Here is a 24,456-nt window from a genome sequence, read left to right on the forward strand (position 1 = left end):
CTGTCAGCTGAGCAGCAAGGAAAAGTGTGTGTGTGGTTATGGAGATCTCAAAAACAAACATTTTGGGTGAGTTTTTGGTTGACCTAATAAAGGTATTACACCCATGTGGATTTTGTATTTTTTCTTACAGTCAACCTGGCTATCTTTGGGGGTTTTTTGGGTAAAGTTTGTGGATCGTAATTATTCCAGACCAAGGCATAAGTCAGGATTACATTTGCAAGTAAAGTTTCCTTTCCAAAAGCGATTAGTCCCGTGCTTGTCAGCCCATTAAACTTTTGCATCAGGTTGAGTTTGTAATCCCTGACATGTAATTAAAATCTTCTCATTCGTTTTTTCTCCATTGACCTCTCCATTGTCCATGATTTTTTCATACTCTGTGGCAGAGTTGAGAAAAGCTGCTCTTCATCTAGAATTACACTAGGTGGGTCCCAAGGCTCTTAAAGATCTGCATGTACACAAATATATTAGGCATTGTGTTGGAATCGTGTATAATTTTCAATCTGCATTTCTCCCCCCCCCCCCCCCCCAGGGATTATTCATTCTGTTGTGTGGAACTCTCTGGGACAGGAAGGTAGGAAAGGAATTTTAAGATATTCAGAGTTTTGTTTTTATGATTTTATTCTATTAAATTGCAGAAGTTATTAGATACTGGCTTTGACTTTCCTTGTTTCAAATTTGTAGGTGCGAGAAGCTATACTGAATAAATATTCCCTCTCTAGATGGAGTTCACAACACTCAAAGGTAACATTCTGTCAAGGAATAAATAAAGGGTTAGATCTGAAAGTGCAGGCGATACCTGCTATTCATGAAATGGGTGTTTTTGTCTTGCAGTAGAGCAATGCATGATATTAAACTAAATCTAAAGATGGTCTTCCAGTTGTGGAAGTGAAAGCATCAGAAGAGTTTAAATTTTAGAATTTATTTCTGCAATTTTCAGAGTAAGAGCACAATCCTATCCATGTTTACTTGAACTTAAGTCCATGTGATTTAAATGGGGCTTACTCCCAGGTAAGTAGGCATAGGATTGCAAGTACAAACTACAATGGGGGGAAAGCCCATGTACTGCAAAAACAAAACAAAAAAGGGTTACTAGCATTTAATGAATATGTATTTTCATATTGCAGTCCACATCTCAAGGCATATCAGCTCCTATGCTTTCCATCAGTTCTCCTTTCTCAAGAACTTTAAACAACTTGTTTGGCAAAGCAGGTATGTGATGCAAGGGGCCGTGTGTGTTAAACTTCCTTGTGTTATTTTAAATATCTTTCAGTAAACTGGAACTTCAGGTTTATGTAATCCAATGCATTGTAGGGCCAATCTAGATCCTTCTATTTATATTACCTATATGGTTTCCCTGAACCAGAATTTCTTGTATACAATTATGCATGGTGTGGAGAATATGGATAGAGAGAGATTTTTCTTCCCTCTGGGGTCATCTGGTGAAGTTGATTGGTGGGAAATTCAATAAAAGGAAGTACTTCACACAGCAAAATAGTTTAAAATTTGCTACCGCAGGGCGTAGTGATAGTAACCAATTTGGATGGCTTTAAAAGGCAGTTGGGTAAATTCCTGGAGAAGGCTAACAATGGCTACTAGTCCTGATGGGTACCGTATAGGCTTCCTCCAGTACAGCAGCTGCTAGGGAACATGGCTAGGGGTGCTGTTGCACTCCGTTCCTGCTTGTGGGTTCCCCGTAAGTAGCTGTTTGGCCACTGATATTTCCCATAGGTAGCTGGTGTGAACAGAACGCTGTACTAGATGGATCCTTGCTCTGATCCATCAGGGCTCTTCTTATGTTGATATGGAGGCAAGGGGATCAAATGTGCATATGCAACCTCTCTGTCCTCAAAGATAATTTCCACTCACTTATATTGGTACCTTTTGTAAAAATATTTATCAGTGGCCTTTAGGAGCTCACCCTCGTGATCTCAGGATAATTGCCACAATGATGGATGTATTGAGATGAAATATTTCAATTTAATGTAAAATTTACTTTACTAGATTCCTGCACACTTAAATATGAATGTATTAGAATATCAAACGTTTGCATTATGCTGCTGTTCTCCTGAACCAGAAAAGGCAGCTCACTCTAGAGACAACTAGCTATATGAAAAAGGCTGTGCCTTCTACACACAGTAACTGAGCAGCACTTTTTAAAAACAATTTTAAAAATTCTTTTTGTTCTACAGGAAAATACCAAGTCTCTTCTACAGAATCACCATCTTTATCTTCTGAAAACACTTCAAAGGCATATTCTTTGCTGACTTGAGTCCATGCGTGTTTGAAAGGGTGCAAGGTTGTTGTTTTTTCCTGATCAAGGACTAAGCATAACATAATCAGTGAATAATGGAACATTGATTTCTTGAAGGCTGTAAAGAACTGTGACATATTGGTATAACAGATTATTATTTTTCAATGTACCCATATGATGTGTGGAAGATTATTTTTCATGCCACCTTTAAACTAGAAGAGATCCAGAGTTTTTCTACATTTTCTACATCCCCCCGCCCTGGGGGGAATCCGCACGTCGTTCTGAGATCGCTTCTAAGCGACCCCAGAGCGGCATGAAAGCGAGCGTGTAACTTGCCTTTTGAAGAGCCGACGAAGAGACGTCCTTCGCACCGCCACCCAACTCCCTCCTCGCCGGCTGGGATGGAGCTCGGGGGAAGAAGATGGGGTGGAGAGCTTCTTCCGCTCTCAACCCCGCCTTCTTCAGCCGAGCTCTCCTCGCCGCTCAGCGAGGAGGTCTGCGGGTGGTGGCGGCGGCGGCGGGAAGGACGTCTCTTCATCGGCTCTTCAAAGGGCAAGTTACACGCTCGCTTTCACGCCGCTCTGGGGTCGCTTAGAAGCGATCTCGGAACAACGTGTGGATTCCCCCCTGCTGTGCTTCCTGTTTCTTTGGCAGGACTGATACGAATTGATATGAATTGGATTGCACGGGAGGAGAGGGGCGAGGGAAGGTTCTGTTCCTGTTTCTCGTGGCTCCTTTAAACGGCAGACGGAGCTGAATTGTGGGAGCGCTCCCTCCCTTCCTGGCACGTGCAAAGAAGGGGGGGTATCTTGTTGTCTGTTTTCTCACAGCCCCCAGGAAAGCCAGGATTTCCTTCCCAGAAGAAGTAAGACTTTCCTGTAAGTTTACAACCCTCATCACGCTTACTTGAGACACTTATTTGAACACAATGGGACTTACTTCTGAGTAGACACATGGGGATCGGATCTGCCTCCCATTTTGTCCCCTTCTCCCTCCGTTCAAAGTCCTTCCTCTCTTCCTTGGCAGGTTCATAGCGCAATGCCAGCTTTACTCGCTGCTGATTTCATGCTGTTTGGGGTTTATTCCAGCTTATCTGTGATGCATTTTAAAATGGAATAAGGGGTGGGGGACTACAAGAGACCTCCTGTTTGATTACAACATTGTTAAATTGACCTGGAAACTTCCGCAAGTGGCCAGAAATGAACATGCTATAAATAGCTTGTTTAGAGAATGCCCCAGTGATGCAGGCTCCAGTGCTACAAAGTGTTGAATGCCACAGCCCTGGTAATTATTCCATGTATAGTCACATTTGTTCCAGTCCAGTTCTAGAAATGGACCAGTAGTTGTGGATAACAAGCGATAGTCCTGGTGGATAAGGGATACGTATCCTAATCACACCAAAATATGCATCTAGACATTTTAATGGTGTCATATAAATATTATTTATATGGATCTCATTGCTACATTAGGGTATTTGTATACTATTTTTTCTAATGTTTAAAACATTTTCCAGTGCAACTCTATGTGTGTCTACTCAGAGGTAAGCCACATTAAGTTCAGCTAAGTGGGTATAGCAAGGGGACAGATCCCCCCTTCCGCGTGAGACTAATTTGGCCTCCCACACTCTCAAGTCCGGCTGGGGCTCCTCCAAGGGGCAGGGATGGGAGTCCATTCAGATGCTGCTTGCTGTCCCCGTTGAGATGACATGCAACTTTGAACCTGGGACCTACAGTTCTTTCTCCATGGTGAGGAGTGACATGGAATGCTGTGCCTCTTCCCAGCACAGAGGAAATGAAAATGGGCAGGGCGGTGATGTCATTGGGTGTGGCCACGCCCACAGAAGTTTTGGTGGGGGCAATCTCCCCCCCACTGCACCACAGAACTGTTCTACACCTCTGTGGTGTAGGATCGCAGCTGACATCAAGGTTCCCATTTCAGAGTGCAATACTACATAAACCTGCTTGGAAGGATGTCCCACTGGATGTAGTGAGACTTGCTTTTAAGTTAGAGTAAAAAGACTGTTGTAAACTGTCCTCTATACAAACAGACACACTTTATTTTTGTACTAAAGAAGAATTTCTAGTTATGCAGTTATCTTTACTAAAAATGAAGGGGGAAATTCTATGTCGATACACTTAATAAAAACTGCTTGCACAGTGGTGCCAGTTAAATTCCCTTTCTATTGGTTTCAATGGAAAGGGTTGGGGGGATGGTGCTATATAAATAAATAAATAAATAATAATAATAATAATAATAATAATAATAATAATCATCATCATCAATGGGGGGTAAGGGGTGTGTGTCTGAGAGGCTGGCAGGGCTTTGGAAGTGGCAAATCATCTCCTTCATAATTCCTGACCCCACCCCACTAAGGGCTGCTGCTCTGGTAGGCTGTTGTGATCCGTCCAGGTCAACTGTCAGCTTGTGCAGAGGAAGTGGTCATCTGGTTTTGAATTTGATAAATAGTGGTATACTGTTCCTGGAGTGCAGGGAATCTCCCGAGGGCATCACCACCATTATCCCTGTTCTGAGATCAGCAATAACAGCAGGGATTCCGCTGTGTCCAGGAATGCCAGATGGGAAACCCCCACAGTTATCTCCAATCTCAGATCAGCAGGGCCGGCGCTTCCATAGAGACCAGTTAGGCGGCCGCCTAGAGCGCCAAGGTAAGGGGGCAGCTGCTCTGGCCGAGTGAGGACAGCTTCCGGGTGCGCCGTTCCGAAGCCTTCCGCCCTGCTCCCCAGCGTCCCTGGCTTGGCTTCAGCTGGTCGCCCGCCCAGCAGCCGAAGCCAACTCGGGACACTGGGGGGCGGGGGCGGACAGGTCCACGTTCTGACATCCGGCGCGTGCCGGACGTCAGAACGTGGAGCCGTCTGACCGCCCTGGGGGCTCCCAGCCAAACCCAAGCCGGAATGCTGGGGGAGAGGGGAAGGAACGGCTCCACGTTCTGACTTCCGGCGCATGCCAAAAGTCAGAATGTGGAGCCGTCTGACTGCCCTCCCCCAGCTTCCCAGCTTGGTTTCGGCTGGAAGCTCCCAGCCAAAGACAAGCCGGGACACTCGGGGGGGGGGGGGCAGGGAACAGACGGAATTGGAGCTGCCCACCCACCCCACCGTAGCATCCCGCCAAGCCAGAAGGACTTCGGACAAGGGACAGGTAACCTGTCTCTGCCTACCTGGGGTGGGGTGGGATATGGTGGGGTGTGTGTGAAAGCAGCTCACCTTGCCTAGGGCACAAAAAAGCCTGGCACCGGCCCTGCAGATCAGAGATAACAGTGGGGATGTGGTGGGCACCGTTCATTCTTCCTGATGTATGGTGAATACCTTCACACAGCATGCACTGTCCATAGGGATGGCAGGCACTGCCCAAAGCCAGGAGGAACCTTTGTTCCTTCCAGTGCCAGCCAAGTCCCTTTCTCCATGCTGGGAGGAGGCATGGAATCGCTTGCCTCACCCAAAACAGAGGAAAAAACACAAGGTGGGATGGTTATGTCAAAGGGTGAAGCAATATCCCTTGATGTCATCTGGCCCATGGAGCCATCTGGTCCCCTACCTCAAACTAGTTCTGCATCCCCTTGTAGAGGGAAACAGATGTTGCTCGGGGGGGGGGGGGAAGAGCACAGCAGCTAACACTGCCTAAGTCTGCAGTCCACTTATCCAGAAGTGGCTCCCACTAAGCTCAGTGGGACTGACTTCTGAGTAGATTGCACTGCAATGCACAGTGAAAAGTGGATGAGAGTATGAAGTCAAACGTGTATCTTTAATAAGAACGTTCAGAAATAAAGTTCGTGGGTGAGAAGGGCCACACAAGCTGCCTCATGTGGCTTCGTTCCACCTGCCAGACGGTGCAGATCAGAATGGCAGGTCATTCCCCAGAGAAATTCAAAAGCAGCTGGGCGTGGCACTAGCCAAGACGAGGCAGGAGTCTATCAAACATTATTCTGCTGCTTCTCATCATGACCCAGTGTGGAGGTGTACATGGAACATTCTGCACCATTTCCATGCTGATACACTTACCCCGCACTAAAATGTCCCGTCCTTGTATTAGGACTTTGAAGTCTTTAAGCTGCCTTGAAAGTTATTGTAGGTCACACCCACATCACAAAGGAAATGAATGTATGAGAAACGCATAGTTTCGATAAACCCGGGGTGTAGATTTTAAAGTAAATCCAATTTTTAAATGATAAAAACTTTAAAGGTTGGTGTGTTTAAGTGTGGAATTCATTTCTGCATTTTTTTTCTACCCAGTTCTTGTTTAGTTTTAAATATCTGAATTCCCTTGATGTTTGGTGAAAATACAACTATTTTATGACACAAATGTTAATCCTAATCTGCACAAAACAGCTTGGTAGGAAAGAATGCAGGCGGCAACTTTAAGTGGCATCCTCAATGCTTCCCACCCTGCAAACAGGTGTGGCTCATGAGAGCACAAAGCCCAGCCTGCTGCTGGTTTTCTTTTTCCTCCTGGCAAGCAGAAAGGGAGACAAGAACGGATAACTTGACAGTTCTCCTCTTGGAAAAGAACTGCATATTGGTAGCACTCTGGCAGAGCAATCCTGTACATGTCTACTCAGAAGAAAGCCCCAATGACTTAAATGGGAACTAAGCCCAGGTACATGTGTACAGGATTGCAGCCTAAGAACGGAACCCAACAGGAGTAAGAGACCAGGCTTCCTCCAGCTCATGATTTCTGAAACTTACAAACTAGTGGGAATCTACACTGGTGTTATTCTAACGTTTTGAATGGGTTACTGTGACGCACAGCATCACGTGACCCTGGGTCTCCAACATTGTAAATGAGTTGTACTTACAGGTTCTCTTCCTTAGTTCCAGCGTGGCTACAGATTCATGTGCCTCATTCTGCCGGTAATTTTCCTCTCCCAACCCAGAGCTGCTGGGTTTGCTCCACCCACTTCCTGTTCTCCTTCCTTCGCCCCGTTTGCTATCTTATCTGCTACAGCAGATAAATCACACCAGCCTTATACTGTGCAATCACTGACAATTGCATGCAAAGGACTCAGAAGTTTTCCACTTTAGAATCTGCTTTGATTGTGAAGTACTCCCGTGCATCCTGCCTTAAAATTTGAATCAAATTGGGTCATCGGTTGATTTTTTATGATTTTTTTTAACATTTCCCCCCTCTTTGCAAAGGAGCTGAGGAGCGCTCAAAGGATCGCTGTAGCTCTGTGCAGGAAAATTAACAAAAGTCTCTTGCTCCCAGTCCAAAACTCATGACCAGCGGGGCTTAAATGCGGGTGCTGCTAAAACTTTTCAATTTGGTCTCCCATCCAAACCCTGACCAGACCCAACCTTGCTTAGCTTCAGCAAAGTGGCTGGCTCCTATGCACTCAGGCTATTCCCTGGGACTTGTGTTAAGATGTTTTGGGAGGGGGTTTGTGTGTGTGCTTATGACTATTGCCCTGCACTGCTGGCTAGGAATGAGGCAGGCAGTGGGCGGAGCAAACCCAGCAACTCTGCTACGCTCAGAGGGAGGGAGAACAACGGAAAGAATTTAACAATGTGCCCTGCAGTAACGTTACAGCTAAACGTAAGTCACGCTAGTGCGCTCCGTGATACAGAGAACCGATACAGAGAACCACGTTAGAAAGGGACACTAGCAACGTTATAAGACTAGTGTAGATCCGGCCCTTGTCACATTCACATAATTTGTGGAATAATGCATGAGATGATCTTAAACTTGTACTCTGAAATAAGCCTTTGTCGCCTAGTTACTCTGGAAAGAATGACTAGTGCAATGCTCACAGCAGCTCCAGCAACCAGCAGGCCAAGGATATGCCAACGGACATGGGCTCCCTGGCATCTCACACCTGTGTAGAAGAAGATTTGGCTTGTGGCACACCTGTAAAAAAAAAAGGGGGTAACTCAGTTATGAGGTTGGGCTTTCCCTTCTAGGACAATTTACAGCAGCCAAAATTGAAATGCACCTCTCCTAAGGAAATAAAGAGGTTTCTCTAATGATTGTCCAGAGATAACATTAAAATGAATGTGGAAGCTCCTGCTGATAGGTTTTTTTTGGGGGGGGGTGTTTGCTACATCATTGCCGTGAGTAGGAGCTCTGTGCCCATCGGGCCGGGGGCGAGGGAATCGCAGGGGGGGGAGAGATGGGGGCCGGGGGGGAAGAGCGGACCCGGCAGGAGAGATGGGGGGGAAGAGCAGAGCCAGGGTGGGGAGATCGCGGCCAGGGGTGGTGGTGGAGGGGGCATTGGACATTGGCGAGCGGGGGCGGTGAGCAGATGGGCGAGCGAGTGGATGGGCGAGCGAGGGGGGTGAGCGGGGGGCAAGCGAGAGGGCGCGCGGGGGGGAGTGGGTGCATTAGACATTGTGGGGGGAAATCGGGGGCATGGGGGAGCAGGGAACCCTTTATTTTTTAAAAAAAACAACTTACCTTTTCATTGGTGCGCTCCTGCGCACATGGCCCCTTTAACTTTTTTTAAAAAATGGAGGCCGTGACAGGGCTTTCCTTTCCCCGTTGTGTCTGACGTGTGGAAAGGAGCGACAGCCCGCACTACTTCTAGCACGGGCTGGCTGCTCCTCCCACACAGATTCTGAGGTAGGTCTAGCAAGGCCCTTAGTCTCTAGATCTTCAAGGCCAGAGCTGAACTCTTTCCAAAATTAGACTAAGTGATTTCAGCTGGGTTGCAGTGAAAGTTTTTCACACACACCCTCCCCTCTTGAAAGCCAAAGAAGTCATTCAGCCATTAGTGATTGGACAAGGAGGCTCACCTCATGTCTGCCAAGGGCCTGGGGTGGTATGAAGCAATAGGGAGCTACTGTTGCAATTTAGTCTCCATTCTTGTCTATTTGCCTCTGGACTTGTGAGATTCCTGGTTCTTAGATTGGGCCCTGTCCTATTGGAATACCCTTACTTGGATAAAATTTAGAATAGGCTTAGGTATTGCTTTGTTATTTTTGCATGCGGCATTGTTCCAAAGAGTTTCTCTTGTTTCTTTGTGTGTGTTTTATTCCACTTATGCCTCTGTATTAAATTTAGAGCCTTCTGTTTAGACTTGCTACTGTTTAGAATTTTAGACTTGGGGTTTCAAATAGAGAGTATCAGCTTGAACTCTTATTTCCGTGCCCTAAGTGTATCCTGAAAGGTCTGAGAGTCAGCCTGGGCAGGATCTACACTATTCATTACACCGTTGTTTAAGTGCATTGTTGCGTCCTCCCTTGCTACGTTACAAAATGCAACTTGAGCCCAGTCAATCAAAATACCTTTTCTTCTATCGTTTTACCCCGGCACACTCTTCTTTAGAACGTTCTTCATTATGCTCATATCGGCTCTGAAGTAAACCTCCTTCTTCCGGTGACTCTGAGCTAGACCTGCCGGGATAAGCCGGCAGGGAGGCGGGGCGACGCGTAGGGACGAGGGAAGCCCTGCAGCGTCTTAAAGGGGCCACGTGCGCCCCGAAAGATAAGCGTTTTTTTAAAAAAATTAAGCCTCTGTCCCCTCTTTCACCGCCCTCCCTCCCCCTCCCCCTTGTCGCGTTGTGCCGGCTCTCCCTCCCCTAGAAAAGTCCTCACTTGTCCTAATCAGGAAGCAAAGACCATGGTCACGAGACATGACTTTGAAAGACGGCATTGAATACAACGAAAGGTTGGGGCACATTGTTAGTTTTAAAACGATTTTAACAGAAAGTGGAACGGTTTTAAAAGTCAGAAGAAACGTAACAACAACAGCATCACGTGACTGCTGACGTCATCTCTGCCAACTTGTTACGTTTCATCTAGACAAGTGTAGACGGGCTCCTGAAGTGGATGAAAAAGGGTAGTGGTGGCAGCCTACCAGATAATTGTTTGGGCTCATCTACACCAAGCAGGATATTCCACTAAGAAAGTGGTATGAAAGCGGTATATGAAATGATCTACACCTACCCTACCCTAACCCTATAAAAGGATCTGCTTTATAGTGGTAATGAAGTGCACTGACAACTGGGGGGGCCCATGACACAACTACACCATCAGATATTCTACTATGAAAGAAATATAAAAGTAGTGTATAAAATGCAAGAGCCACACTACTGCTTTATAGTGGCATTGAAGTGCACTGACAACTGTTGGGGCCCATGACACATACCATATACTGCTTTCATACCACTTTCGTAGTGTTATATCCTGCTTGGTGTAGTTGTGTCATGAGTTCTTTGTCTGCTGCCTACACTACAGGGAGCTGGGAGTTGGACAACCCTCCCTCTGCTCCCTTCACTAAGGCCACCAAATTTCCAGGGGCAGAGCCCAATGTTGGGTTGCCATCAAAAGCCTTTAATACTTGCCTCTTGGGGTGTACCTTCTGCTGCTATCGCTTCATAGGAGAAAGTGCACTTGTATATTTAAACGCACAGATGGCCTCTTAGGCCTTTGCTAGACCTACCAGTAAATGCGCGACGGAGGAAGGGAGAGCCCACGGTGCAACTATCGCAGCCTGTCATGCTAGTCTATACGTCAGGTGCGATGAGCTCAAGAAGAGACCCGTCATGCCCGGCATTTTGTTTTTTTCCCTTAAAGGGCCGGCTAAGCATGAGCGCACAAGCAAAAAGGTAAGTTTACTTAAAAAAAAAAAAAGATTCCCCTGCTCCCCCCACGCTGTGCCCTGTGCGCGGCTCCTGGCTATGTGCGAGTAATTGCGCAGAGCCGGGAAAAGCCGCGAAAATGGGCCACACGGCTCGCCGTCTCGGGAGACCGTGGGAAAAACTGGGCCTGAAGGGGTAGGCTTTATCCCGGGGCCAGGGAGGGTTGATCCCTGCCAGATCCCGCGATCCCCTCTGCATCATCTGGATGCACAGGGGCGATCCTGGGTATCAGCCCGGGATAACCCCTGGTCTAACAAAGGCCTTAGTGTGCATAATATACAGTAAGTCAATAAAAATATAATTCAGCTGAAACAGCTGCAAATAATCATAAAAGAAGCATTAATGGCAGTAAACCTAAGCAACATATGACAGCAACGAAGCCCATAAAAGATGACAAGGCTTGAGAAAAGAAAAAAGCTCTTTGTTTTGCACCAAAATGATAACAGAGTGGGGGCCAGGCAAGGCTTTTTGAGGAGAGCATTGGCTTCCTAATGCATCATAAGAGCAGACCTACCTGATAGAAGACTATTCGAATCCAGGGGAAGTTTTAGTAGCAGGGATCAGAGCTCGGATGTTTTACAAGTTGGTCCCTGTTCAGCTATGATTACAATTATTCTAGTGTAGGCCAATTAAAGTTCAATATTTGGAAGCCCCAATATTGAAAGAAAACTTTTCACACTGAAAAATACTATATAAAAATACAGATTTGCAAAATTCATTAGAAATAATTGAAAAATCTTGTGCCTTTAATAAAGTTGGGAGTGAGTGAGAAACGCAGCTGTTTGACTGCACTGTCTCTACATTGCCTGCCTGTGTCTCCTTATATTTTTGCTGCATCCCAACCCCTAAGGGAAAGCATCAGCACGAACCTAGGACCCAGACCAGGAAAACCCGCTGCTAACAGCTAATATCTCAGAACAACAAATGCATGGAAGGGGGAGCACCAGGGCGGCGCTACCATTAAGGCCAACTAGGCAGCCACCTAGGGCACAGACGTCAGAGGGCACAGGCTGCCCCCTCTCCCCAGGCCTGGGGTCGGAGGTTTTGGGGGGTGGGGGCTTGGCTTGCATGCGCCCCCGTGTGGCCAGCCTTTTCCTACAGCTCAATCAGAGGCCCCAGAGTGGCGCTGCTCGTTTCCACTGTCCTGTCAGTGGGGTGTGTGTGTGTGCTTGTTGCAAAACCCTTGGAGATGACATGGAGGAGATGGAAGAGGAGCGGGCCGGGAGACAGTCGAAGGCTCTGTGGCCTGGGAGGTGGGCGAGGAGGATGCAGAGACAGATAGCCCCCATGAAGCAGCAGCAGCAGCAGCAGCCGCCCCGGTGTGCCACCTTCCCCGTTGGGAGCTGCAGCCGCTGGAGGCCAAGTGGAGACTGTGGGGCAGAGACCATCACCCCCAGCCATCCAGCCAGGGCTCGTTTGCAGCCCCTCCCCTCCTCACAGGGCACACAGAGGTGCAGGAGCAGCTGTACGGTCAGGGGCAGAAGCGCTGTGCCTGGCCTTGCTGCTGCACCCCAAGGGAGGCTTGGGCAGGCTGCCCTTCCAGAGCTGGGGGAGGCCCTTGGAGAGGCGTGGAAGAAGTGGTGCCCACGGGCTGCCCCTCAGAATAAGGGGCGGAGCTGCACCCCCAATAAGCTTTGGGACAGCACAAGTGACAGCTCCTCACACACCCCAACGTGAGGTAGCCCCCCTCCCTGCCAGCGCCCAGAGCTCGCCTTGCCCAGGGTGCAAAATAGTCTGGCCCCGGCCCTGAGCACAGTGGCTTTGTGCCATCTGATCCCATCCCCAATATCCACACATGAACTAGTCTTCTACATACAGCCCAGCACAAATAAAAGTGCTGGGACGCTTGCAGGAGAAAAGAAAGGTTGCTGAGAAGTATTCTGTTCATGCTGTGTTCAAACAGTGCATGAAGTCGTCCCTGCAATGGAGTCCTTGCAGAATTGATCGCTACTATAGCAGCATGCAAATGACAAACCAACAAACCACAATCATCTAGGATACCTGCAGCTTGCTTTCCCTTTGTCATTTACACAGATGCCATCATTTTGGCAGGGATTTGGGTCACATTGTTCTCGCAGGTGGAATCGCCAGTCCTCCAGCAGGGATGATCTCTTATTCCGCCCCAAAGGGTGGATGGACCATGTTTGCGGAGAGAGATGTTCAGTCTTCCTGAGATGTGTTAAATCTTTTGAAAAGAGAAAAGGAGCTCATCAGGACAAATATGACAGACATTTTCAGTCATCAATGAAATGAAAACTTGCACCTACATTTCCAAACACCAATTTGTTTAATTTTTTGGAAAGCATCAGTAAAAACACATAGGTTAAGTCAAAATGAAATGAAAATTGGTACTGTGCTGAGCATTGCAAATTGAAATTTAAAAATCTCTGAAAATATAGTAAAAGGGAGGAAATTGTTTTAAAACACCATTGCAATTTTTTCACAATACACATTGATTTTTTTTGTTTTGTTTTTGGAGGAAATCATCATTATCAATGAAAAAAAGAAAAACCATATTGAGAAGCTGGAACCATAGGTCAGATACCCCACATTCTTGGACTGAAATTTAGTGATGCGTATCATTTCATTTCTAAACTGAGACAATGAAACTTAGACATACCTAAAAATCAAACCCTCTTTCCTGGAGGCCCTTTCTGCTAATCCCAGATGTGTGGAGCCCAGTTGTGGTTGCTCAATGTTGAAAGAAAAGCATTCTGTCTGTATATACTCAGTTACACTTTTTAATTGTTACTTCCAAGAAGGACACATCCCAGGAACTGAAAACAAACCCTGCCCCGGGTCCTATTGACTTGTAGTTCAAACTGAAGCTTAATAGTATTTTATTTATTTACAATATTTTTCCACTGCTTTTTAAGGCAAAACCACCTCAAGATGGTTTACAAGATAAACATTTAAAAGAACATATAAAATAACAGTAACACGGAAAACTCTTAATTTATAAAATAAGTTTGGCATCCATTCATTTAAAACCAGACTGGAACATTCAGGTGTTTAAGACCCTTTTAAAAGCAGACATGAAGGGAGCCAACATGCACCCATCCCATGGTAAGGTGCTCCACAAGGCCAAGCAGCGACAGAAACGGACCCCTTTCTCATGCCCACCAACCTAATAGGTCTTACTGATGATCATGTGGTTGATATTAGGGGCCAGGTAGATTTATACAGGTGCAGGCAGTAGTTCAAATAACCTGGCCCTGAGCTGTTTAAGGCTTTAGAAGTAATAACCAGTGCTTTAAACTGAGCACCCAAAATGCACCACCAACCAGTGGAACTGGTACAGAATTCTGATCCCCAATGCCCCAATGCCATGGGGCAGCTGCATCCTGCACCAGCTTAAGCATCCAATGTAAAGTCAATCCCACACAGAGCGATTTGCAGTACTCTAGTGTAGATGCAAGCAGGGCATGAACAAGTGCAGCAAGGCCCATTTCCCCCAGAAAGCCTAAAGGGATAAAAGGTCACCTGCACTGAGTCAGGACATCCTCCAAGCTTTGCACTTGGTCCTTCGAGGGGAGGGCAGCCTCACCCAACACTTCCATTTGTATCAGCACATTTTCCCATGCATAGGGACACCATCTTATCTGGATTAAGCCTCAGCTTGTTTGCCCTCATCCAACCCACAATTGCTGTTCAGGGTTTCAACAGCTCCTGTGGAACCAGTTGGCAGAAACAAGAAGTGCAGATGTGTGTCATCCACATATTGCTAACACTGGAGCCCAGACCTCCAGGTGACATCTCCCAGTGCCTTTATATAGATGTTAAAAAGCACAGGGGACAAGATATGACTGAGGCGCCCAAAGGACAAATGGTGCCACTCTAACACCATCCACCACCCTCCCGTAGGTGACACAGAAAAATAGTATGGTTGATGATATTGAAAGCAGGTGCAAGGTCCAGCAGAACGAGTAGGGCTATCCAGCTCCATCACAGCTACACGTTTGCCCTGGTTTGCCATCGAATTATGCGCCTTCGTTACAACAGTGTATGAAAGCTTGAGCACTTACACCTGTGCACCTTCATGTTTCATTCATCTTTACACCTTTCCTCTCCTTTGCACCAGCGTATCGCAGTTGTTCCGTTGAGATGCACTCTCAGATCTCCTTTGTACCTCCCCCTACAGTTCATTGGTTGGTAGTAGTTGGACATCTCACCCTCCCTAGTAATGGACATGGGGCACTGCTGGCAGTCCTCTATACAACAACGGATTTGTGCCTCATTTTTTAAATCGATTCTGGCTGCTTGGGTTAGGGTCTCGCCCACCTCCTCCCAGGACAGAGACGGAAGAAGCAGTTCCTGCTTCCACACCACTCCCAAATGCACCAGAGCACCTTGAAGCTCCCCTGGACTCGGAAACAGGGTCGTTCATGAAGCTCCCTGGCTGCGGTGTGGGGGGCAGTGGCTGGAGAGATACCTTTCTGCACTCCTTACTGGGTGGCAGGGTGGGGTGCCACTGCTGCAACTGCATGGGTCATCTTCATTACCCTGACAGAAAGGAGGCGGCGACACACACACTCCTCACTCCTTTTCTCCCTCCCTCGCAGTTGGGGACTTTGAGTGGACCTAAAGCAGACATGCAGGAGAAAGGGGCAAGAGGCAGCAGCTTTATCCCTCTCCACAAGTTGGAGGAGGTTGCAAGCCCTATATGCAAACGTGTCCACCCCTCAGCAGCAGCACCACCAGCAACGGCGACCGGTGTTAGCAGCTCGCCAAGCCTCCGCTACCCGGCAGCAGCAGCAGCAGCAGCAGATAGGTGGGAAGGCAGGAAATCGGCCAATCACATCAAAGCAACACCCACACGTCAAAATGCAACTTAACTCCCCAAGGACACATAAGCATAATGCGAGGCAAAGTCAACCCCTAACCTAAAAGTCGCGGTAAAACGCGAAGGCTAATATGAGAATTATTGCGGGGAAAACCCGCAGCAGCGGCGAATGGATGGCGGCAGCGTGTAACTGCTTGCGAGAATGTGCGCAGTTATACCACCATGAAGTGGCCATATAGATGTGGCCCTGGTCTTGCACTGTAGCTTCTCTTATTGAACCCACTTTGGGAAAACTCAGTTTCTCTCCTACATACTTCCATGGTTATTCCCTGTTGCCTAGGCTACGCCCGTTCCTCTCACCCTGCATGGAGTCTTTGGTGCATGAATTCATAGAATCATAAAATCATAGAATAGTAGAGTTGGAGGGGACCTACAAGGCCATCAAGTCCAACCCCCTGCTCAATGCAGGAATCCACCCTAAAGCATCCCTGACAGATGGTTGTCCAGGTGCCTCTTGAAGGCCTCTAGTGTGGGAGAGCCTACAACCTCCCTAGGTAACTGGTTCCATTGTCATACTGCTCTAACAGTCAGAAAGTTTTTCCTGATGTCCAGCCGGAATCTGGCTTCCTGTAACTTGAGCCTGTTATTCCATGTCCTGCACTCTGGGATGATTGAGAAGAGATCCTGGCCCTCCTCTGTGACAACCTTTTAAGTATTTGAAGAGTGCTATCATGTCTCCCCTCAATCTTCTCTTCTCCAGGCTGAACATGCCCAGTTCTTTCAGTCTCTCTTCATAGGGCTTTGTTTCCAGACCCTTGATTATCCTGGTTGCTCTCCTCTGAACACAGAGACGATTGCAGTGTTGTGTAAATCCCAATGATTTCAACTGCATTTACATCTAAGTCATACTAAAATCCAATGCATGCTTACCTTTGAGTAACCCCCATTGAACAGAGAGACTTACTAAAATAGGGTTTACTCAAAGGTAAGCATGCATGGGATTTTAGTATGAATTGGATGAAAATGCAGTTTAAATCAATGAGATTTACTATTTATTTATTTATTTATTTATTTTATTACATTTATGTACTGTCCCATACTGCCCCATATACAGTTCCTACCCACCTTCTACATGCAAATCTCATCTATCAAAAGGAGCTGAAGAAGGTGTGGCCTGATTGGTGATTGTACTCTGTACTCAGCAATCAGTGGCCTGATTGCTGTTGATTGTTGTTGGCCTCCCAGTGACCTCATTCTGTTTCCTGACTTGGAGCTGAGCAGAAGCAGGGAAGAGCAGCTGGCCCAGCTCAAGTAGAAGCTACAAAAGTAAGCCAGTTCCCAGAGAGCGAGCGAACAGGAAGAGCAAACAGGAGTTTGACAGAGAGAGTTCGGCAGGGGAGGTCAAGGGGGAGGCCTCTTAAGAAAAAAAAAGAGGGGGGAAAAACAAAGAAAAACATAAAGAGAAACACACACACACACAAAACCACACAAACACACACAAAAAACCCAACCAAAAAAAATCTTATTTTCCCTTAAGACATACTCATATAGTTGTGTACCTTCAGAGAGGACAGGACAAAGCAAAGGCAATTCCACTATAATCAGAAAGGAAAAAACAAAAGCAGAAATAGACAATATGGATGGAAAGGAGCCCCTAGAGGTGGTGACCTGCAAAGGGTGTGCAATGTTCGTGTTTCTGCCTGAGCTCAACATGGCGTATACCTGCAACAAGTGCAAGCTGGTGGCACTTTTGGAAGAAAAAGTGAGAGGACTTGAGCGGCGAGTGTCCACCCTCCAAGGAATAAGAGAAGACGAGGAGTTCTTAGACCGAACGGTGGAACTGCAACAGCAACAAGAAGCACATGAGAATGAAGAGCAACAGCCAGCTGAAGCAGAAGTGGAGTATGCTGAGGGGAGGAAAGCCAATGAAGAGGAAACTCTCTGGAAAAGAGTGACAGTTAGGAGCAGAAGAACTAGAAGGCATTCTGCACCGGTGGAACCATTAGAGTTAAGCAACCGCTTTCAGCTTCTGGAGGATGAGACTGAAGGACAGTTTGCAGAGGAAGAAGTACAGGAGACACCGTGCAACAATGAACAAGAGGCAGAAGGTAGGTCAACCAAGAAGAAGAGAAGAGTAGTCATTGTAGGAGACTCCCTGCTGCGTGGGATTGAAACCCAAGTGTGTCGTGAAGACCCATGGACTCGCCAGGTGTGCTGTCTCCCTGGAGCACAGATTAGAGATGTGACTGAAGTGTTACCGAAGCTCATAAAGTCCACGGACACATACCCCTTTCTTCTCATCCACGTGGGAACAAATGATGTCGCCAAGCAGAGCTACAAAGAAATCATTTCAGATTTTGAAGCTCTGGGAAGGAAACTGAAGAACTTTGGGGCCCAGGTAGTTTTTTCATCCATCCTCCCGGTTCTTGGAAGAGTATTAGAAAGGGAAAGAAAAATACTCCGGATGAACGACTGGCTACGAAGGTGGTGCCGACGTGAGAGTTTTGGATTCTGGAACCACAGGCTACACTACTTGGAACATGGACTGCTGGCAAGGGATGGGTTGCACCTCACAAGGGCTGGAAAGAATGTGTTCGGCCACAGCATGAAGAACTTGATCAGGAGGGCTTTAAACTGAATCTTACGGGGGCGGGAGACGTAAACCTCGAAGCAACAATGGATGAAGGCCAAGGCACCACAGTACAGAGAACAGCTCCAATAGTGCCCCAAAATAGTGTCCGCAACAATGTAGGAACAAAGCCAGACTATAAAACACATGGTCTTCAATGTCTATATACTAAAGCCCAGAGCATGGGAAACAAACAGAACGAACTTGAACTCTTATTACATGAAGGCAAATACGACTTGATAGGTATAACTGAAACTTGGTGGGATGACTCCCATGACTGGAATATAGCAATTGAAGGATATAACTTGTTCAAAAAGAACAGAAGAAATAGAAAGGGAGGTGGAGTTGCACTATATGTTAAAAATACCTATCCCTGCACAGAAATACAGGCGGATCAGACTGGGAGCCCCATTGAGAGCATCTGGATTAAAATAAATGGGGCAAGGAATAAAAAGAACATGATAATCGGAGTCTACTACCGACCACCCAAGCAAGGAGAAGACAAGGACGAAACTTTTGAGAAACAAATTGCCAGTGTTTCAAGGAAGTGTGATGTAGTAGTGATGGGGGACTTCAATTACCCTGATATCTGTTGGGAGACCAAGGCCCTGTCTACACGCCGTACTGAAGGCTCATGCATGCGCCCCCAGTACGACCCCAAAACGATGGTGTAGACGGCAGCCCAGAAGAGACGGAGGAGGAGGCAGCTGGGGAACCGGCCGCGTCCTTGCCGCCGCCGCCTCCTCGTCGGCCTCCTGCTGCCGGGGTAAGAGCGACCCGGGTCCGCCGAGCTCTCCGACCCGGGTCGCTCTTACCCCGGCAGCAGGAGGCTGGTGGGGAGGCGGCGGCGGCAGGGACACAGCCGGTTCCCCAGCTGCCGCCTCCTCCGTCTCTTCTGGGCTGCCGTCTACACCATCGTTTTGGGGTCGTACTGGGGGCGCATGCATGCGCCTTCAGTACGGCGTGTAGACAGGGCCCAATACTGCGAAAAGCGGCCCTTCCAAGAAATTCCTGACATGTATGGGTGATAACTTTCTCCTACAGAAAGTGGAGGAAGGAACTAGAGGAACGGCAAACTTTGACTTGATATTGACCAACAGGGATGACTTAGTGGATAAAGTGGCAGTTACGGGAACTCTAGGGTAAAGTGACCACGTCATACTTGAATTCTTGATTATGAAGGAGACAAAAGTTGAGTGTAGCCATACACGTACTCTGGATTTTAGGGAAGCTGATTTTAATAAACTCAGAACTATGATAAGTAAGGTTCCATGGCAAATGAGCCTAATGAGAAAAGGAGTGCAGGATGGGTGGGAGTATTTAAAAAAGGAAATTTTAAAGGCACAGTTACAAACAATTCCAACAAGGAGAAAAGATAGAAGACAACAGAGGAAACCAATGTGGCTCCACAAAAAGCTTAGAGATGACCTGAAAACAAAAAGGGATACATATAGGAAGTGGAAGGAAGGCCAGGCTACAAAAGAAGAGTACAGACAAGTGGCGCCAGAAGTGCCGAAATGGCGTCAGGAAGGCTAAAGCTGTGAATGAGCTGAGATTAGCGAGGGATGCTAAAAGCAATAAAAAGGCTTTCTTCAGATATGTGAATAGTAAAAGACGGAGAAAAGAAATGGTGGTTCAACTGCTTAATGAGGATGGCAAATTGATAACAGATGACAAAGAAAAGGCTGAAGTGCTCAATTCCTACTTTGCCTCAGTCTTCTCCCAAAAGTGGGTCTATGACCCCCCTGGAAAAAGTGAAGCAGAAGTTGAGGGGGCAGGATTACAGTTTGAGATTGATAAACAAATGGTTAAAGAACACCTAATTTCTTTGAATGAGTTTAAATCTCCAGGGCCCGATGAACTGCATCTTAAAGTAATGAAGGAGCTAGCGGAAGAACTCTCAGAACCTTTGTCTATTATCTTTGCAAAATCATGGAAGATGGGTGAGGTGCCGGATGACTGGAGGAGGGCTAACATTGTCCCTATCTTCAAAAAGGGCAAAAAGGAGGAACCTGGGAACTACAGACCAGTCAGTCTGACATCCATCCCTGGGAAAATTCTGGAGCAGATTATAAAGAAGTCAATCTGTAAACACCTTGAAATCAATGCGGTGATCACTAGAAGCCAACATGGATTTGTCAAGAACAAGTCCTGTCAGACAAATTTGATCTCATTTTTTGATAAGGTAACCTCCCTTGTGGACCGTGAGAACGCTGTGGACGTCATATATCTTGACTTCAGCAAAGCTTTTGACAAAGTACCACATGACATTCTGATTAACAAACTAGCTAAAAGTGGGCTAGATGGAACAACTATTAGGTGGATTCACAGTTGGCTACAGAATCGGACTCAAAGAGTACTTATTGTGAACCGCCCAGAGAGCTTCGGCTATTGGGCGGTATAAAAATGTAATAAATAAATAAATAAATAAATAATTATCAAACTGGGGAGAGGCAACGAGTGGGGTGCCGCAGGGCTCAGTCCTGGGCCCAGTGCTCTTCAACATTTTTATTAATGATTTGGACGAGGAGGTGCAGGGAACGCTGATCAAATTTGCAGAAGACACTAAATTGGGTGGGATAGCTAATACCCTGGAAGACAGAAACAAACTTCAAAGTGATCTTGATAGGCTGGAGTGCTGGGCTGAAAACAACAGGATGAAATTTAATAGGGATAAATGCCAAGTTCTACATTTAGGAAATAGAAACCAAAGGCACAGTTACAAGATGGGGGATACTTGGCTCAGCAATACTACAAACAAGAAGGATCTTGGAATTGTTGTAGACTGCAAGCTGAATATGAGCCAACAGTGCGATATGGCTGCAAGAAAGGCAAATGCTATTTTGGGCTGCATTAATAGAAGTATAGCTTCCAAATCATGTGAGGTACTGGTTCCTCTCTATTCGACCCTGTTTAGGCCTCATCTAGAGTATTGTGTCCAGTTCTGGGCTCCACAATTCAAGAAGGACTGCAGACAAGTTCAGAGGAGGGCAACCAGGATGATCAGGGGTCTGGAAACAAAGCCCTATGAAGAGAGACTGAATGAACTGGGCATGTTTAGCCTGGAGAAGAGAAGATTGAGGGGAGACATGATAGCACTCTTCAAATACTTAAAAGGTTGTCACACAGATGAGGGCCAGGATCTCTTCTCGATCCTCCCAGAGTGCAGGACATGGAATAACGGGCTCAAGTTAAAGGAAGCCAGATTCCAGCTGGACATCAGGGAAAACTTCCTGACTGTTAGAGCAGTGCGACAATGGAACCAGTTACCTAGAGGCTGTGAGGTCTCCCACACTAGAGGCCTTCAAGAGGCACCTGGACAACCATCTGTCAGGGATGCTTTAGGGTGGATTCCTGCATTGAGCAGGGGGTTGGACTTGATGGCCTTGTAGGCCCCTTCCAAGTCTGCTATTCTATGTTTCTATGAATGGAAAACTAGGGACAGGAGGGGATGCAAAGCTCAGTCCATTCCAACCTCTCCATGGGCCATCTGGGAAAGGATCCCATCTACCTGCTGAGTAAGGGAAACAGCAGATCACTATTTTATAAACTTGAAAATGCACAACTTAGCATGATCAAAGGATCGATCCTTCACACTGCGGACTACCAGGAAAAGGGTTTAAGGGCGGGGGGAGTAAAACAATCCTTTAAAAATCAAGGGATGGACTGATCTCATTAAGAACATAACAACATAAGAAGTGCCATGCCTCATCAGGCGAAGGGTCCATCTAATCCAGCACTTTGTTCACACAGTGGCCAACCAGCCATCGGCCAGGAACCAACAAGCAGGACATGGTGCAACAACACCCTCCCACCCATGTTCCCCAGCAACTGGGGCACACAGGCTTACTGTCTCAAATACTGTAAATAGCACACAGATATCAGGGCTCGTAGCCATAGATCGCTTTCGCCTCCAGGAATTGATCCAACCTCCTTTTAAAGCCATCCAAATTAGTTCCCATCTCTATATCTTGTAGTGAGTCCCATAATTTAACTATGTGCTGTGTGTAGAAGAACTTCCTTTTATTTGTCCTGGATCTCCCACCAATCAGCTTCATGGGATGTCCCCTGGTTCTAGTATTTTGAGCGAGGGAGAAAAATCTCTCCCTATCCACATTCTCCACACCATACATCATTTTGTACACTTCTGTCATGTCTCCCCTTAGCCTCCTTTTTTCCAAGCTAAACAATCCCAGTTGATGTAACCTTCCCTCATAGGGAAGATGCTCCAGCCCCTTAATCAGTTTAGTTGCCCTTTTCTGCACTTTTTCCAGCTCCATAATATCCTTTTTAGGTGTGGTGACCAGAACTGTACACCGTATTCTAAGTGCGGTCGCACCATCGATTTGTATAAGGGCAGTATGATACTGGCCGTTTTATTCTCAATTCCTTTTCTTATAATGCCTAACATGGAGTTTGCCATCTTTAGAGCTGCCACACAGTGGGTATAAAAATGTAATAAATAAATAAATACTTCCCCAAAGTGCAAGAACGAATCTGAGAGGGTGTCTCTAAAAATAGTGAAAGATTTAGCACTGCTAAGACCATCAGAAAGGCAATATTGGCGAGTAAGAAATGGATCTTTTCAGGTTCATTTCTAGAAGATAACATAACTGATATAATTCCAAAAAAACTAATCTATTTCTTTAAACGATGCATTGCTGGACCAGCTGATATAACTATCTATCTATATCTATTCGGCCCTGGTTAGGCCTCATCTAGAGTATTGCGTCCAGTTCTGGGCTCCACAATTCAAGAAGGACGCAGACAAGCTGGAGCGTGTTCAGAAGAGGGCAACCAGGATGATCAGAGGTCTAGAAACAAAGCCCTATGAAGAGAGACTGAAAGAACTGGGCATGTTTAGCCTGGAGAAGAGAAGATGGAGGGGAGACATGATAGCAGTCTTCAAATACTTAAAAGGTTGTCACACAGAGGAGGGGCAGGATCTCTTCTCGATCCTCCCAGAGTGCAGGACACGGAATAACAGGCTCAAGTTAAAGGAAGCCAGATTCCGGCTGGACATCAGGAAAAACTTCCTGACTGTTAGAGCAGTGCGACGGTGGAATCAGCTACCTAGGGAGGTTGTGGGCTCTCCCACACTAGAGGCCTTCAAGAGGCAGCTGGACAACCATCTGTCAGGGATGCTTTAGGGTGGATTCCTGCATTGAGCAGGGGGTTGGACTCGATGGCCTTGTAGGCCCCTTCCAACTCTGCTATTCTATGATTCTATGATTCTATAAGAAAGATAACAAATCTTCAGAAGTAAACAATAGAGTTGTACGTTTATCCCAGAGTTTAATGTATGAATGCCTGTCGTCCCGTCAATCAACATATAGGGATACCGATGCAGTTCGATGCAATCAAGAATTACTAGTCCCTCTAGCTGTAGGTATAGTAGTTCACAAGGCTACAAGAAGTAGGCAACTTATTGAACTTCTTCATAATTTTGGGTTCAGTGTTGACTATCACAGAATTCTATGTCTAGAAGATCAGATATTTTATGAAGTATTAAAGATAATGGCCAATAATGGTGGTGTATATATTCCTCCTAATATCACTCTAGGTTGCTTCATTTTTGTGTGCAGCAGACAATACTGACTTCCAGGAGGAGACGCCAGATGGAAAAAGAACATTGCATGTAGCAGTCATGGCAATTTACCAAGAAAAGAGAGAGGATGACACAGGTGCGCCACTAGTGCTACGTGAGCAGACTCAAGGTATTCCTCCTTCTCAGTGAAATATTCTTTATAAAACACAGGCGTTTGAGCCATTTAACATACCTAAGAATTTCAAACCCAAGATGCCTATATTAGAAGCTGGAGCAACATCTGGAATATGTAATCATTGTTTCACGTTAGACATATTACAACCACATGGCAGAAGCCTATGTAATCACATGGAATCAGCTTCGCTAGATACATATGCGTGGTTGCTACTCCAGTTATCCCAATTTCCTCCTGAAGAGGACACGAATGGGACGAGCAATGAAATGGTTGGACATATTCTCTCCTGACACAGATGTGTTAGTCCTGGCATTAAGCAAGTATCTTCGCTTTCTCCTTCATCACTGGAAGTGGAAAGAGAAAGTGAAGTGTCCCCCTTACCACCATATACAGGAAGTTGGGCAGACTAAAAGCAGAAGCTCTAACTGGCTTACATGCAACGTAACCGGATCATTCAATAAAAAAAGGAAGTTAAGTTTT

The 24,456-nt window shown here is 46.4% G+C and overlaps 2 protein-coding genes across 2 annotated transcripts in view; one reads left to right on the top strand and one right to left on the bottom strand.

Annotated features, from left to right (window-relative positions):
- Positions 1-2,393, top strand: part of ADGRF5 (adhesion G protein-coupled receptor F5) — a 72,510-nt gene extending 70,117 nt beyond the window's left edge. Inside the window, exons 18-21 of the mRNA XM_063115917.1 lie at positions 530-571; positions 682-741; positions 1,125-1,209; positions 2,190-2,393. Coding sequence (XP_062971987.1) covers positions 530-571; positions 682-741; positions 1,125-1,209; positions 2,190-2,269 — 267 coding nt within the window. The 3' untranslated portion in view covers positions 2,270-2,393. The remainder of the gene's footprint in view (positions 1-529; positions 572-681; positions 742-1,124; positions 1,210-2,189) is intronic.
- Positions 2,394-5,345: 2,952 nt separating this feature from the next.
- Positions 5,346-24,456, bottom strand: part of MEP1A (meprin A subunit alpha) — a 58,495-nt gene continuing 39,384 nt past the window's right edge. The window contains exons 14-15 of the mRNA XM_063115918.1: positions 12,843-13,026; positions 5,346-8,110 (exon numbers count right to left, since the gene is read on the bottom strand). Coding sequence (XP_062971988.1) covers positions 7,909-8,110; positions 12,843-13,026 — 386 coding nt within the window. The 3' untranslated portion in view covers positions 5,346-7,908. The remainder of the gene's footprint in view (positions 8,111-12,842; positions 13,027-24,456) is intronic.

Source organism: Elgaria multicarinata, chromosome 2 (assembly GCF_023053635.1).
Source record: "Elgaria multicarinata webbii isolate HBS135686 ecotype San Diego chromosome 2, rElgMul1.1.pri, whole genome shotgun sequence".
NCBI classification, from domain to species: domain Eukaryota; kingdom Metazoa; phylum Chordata; class Lepidosauria; order Squamata; family Anguidae; genus Elgaria; species Elgaria multicarinata.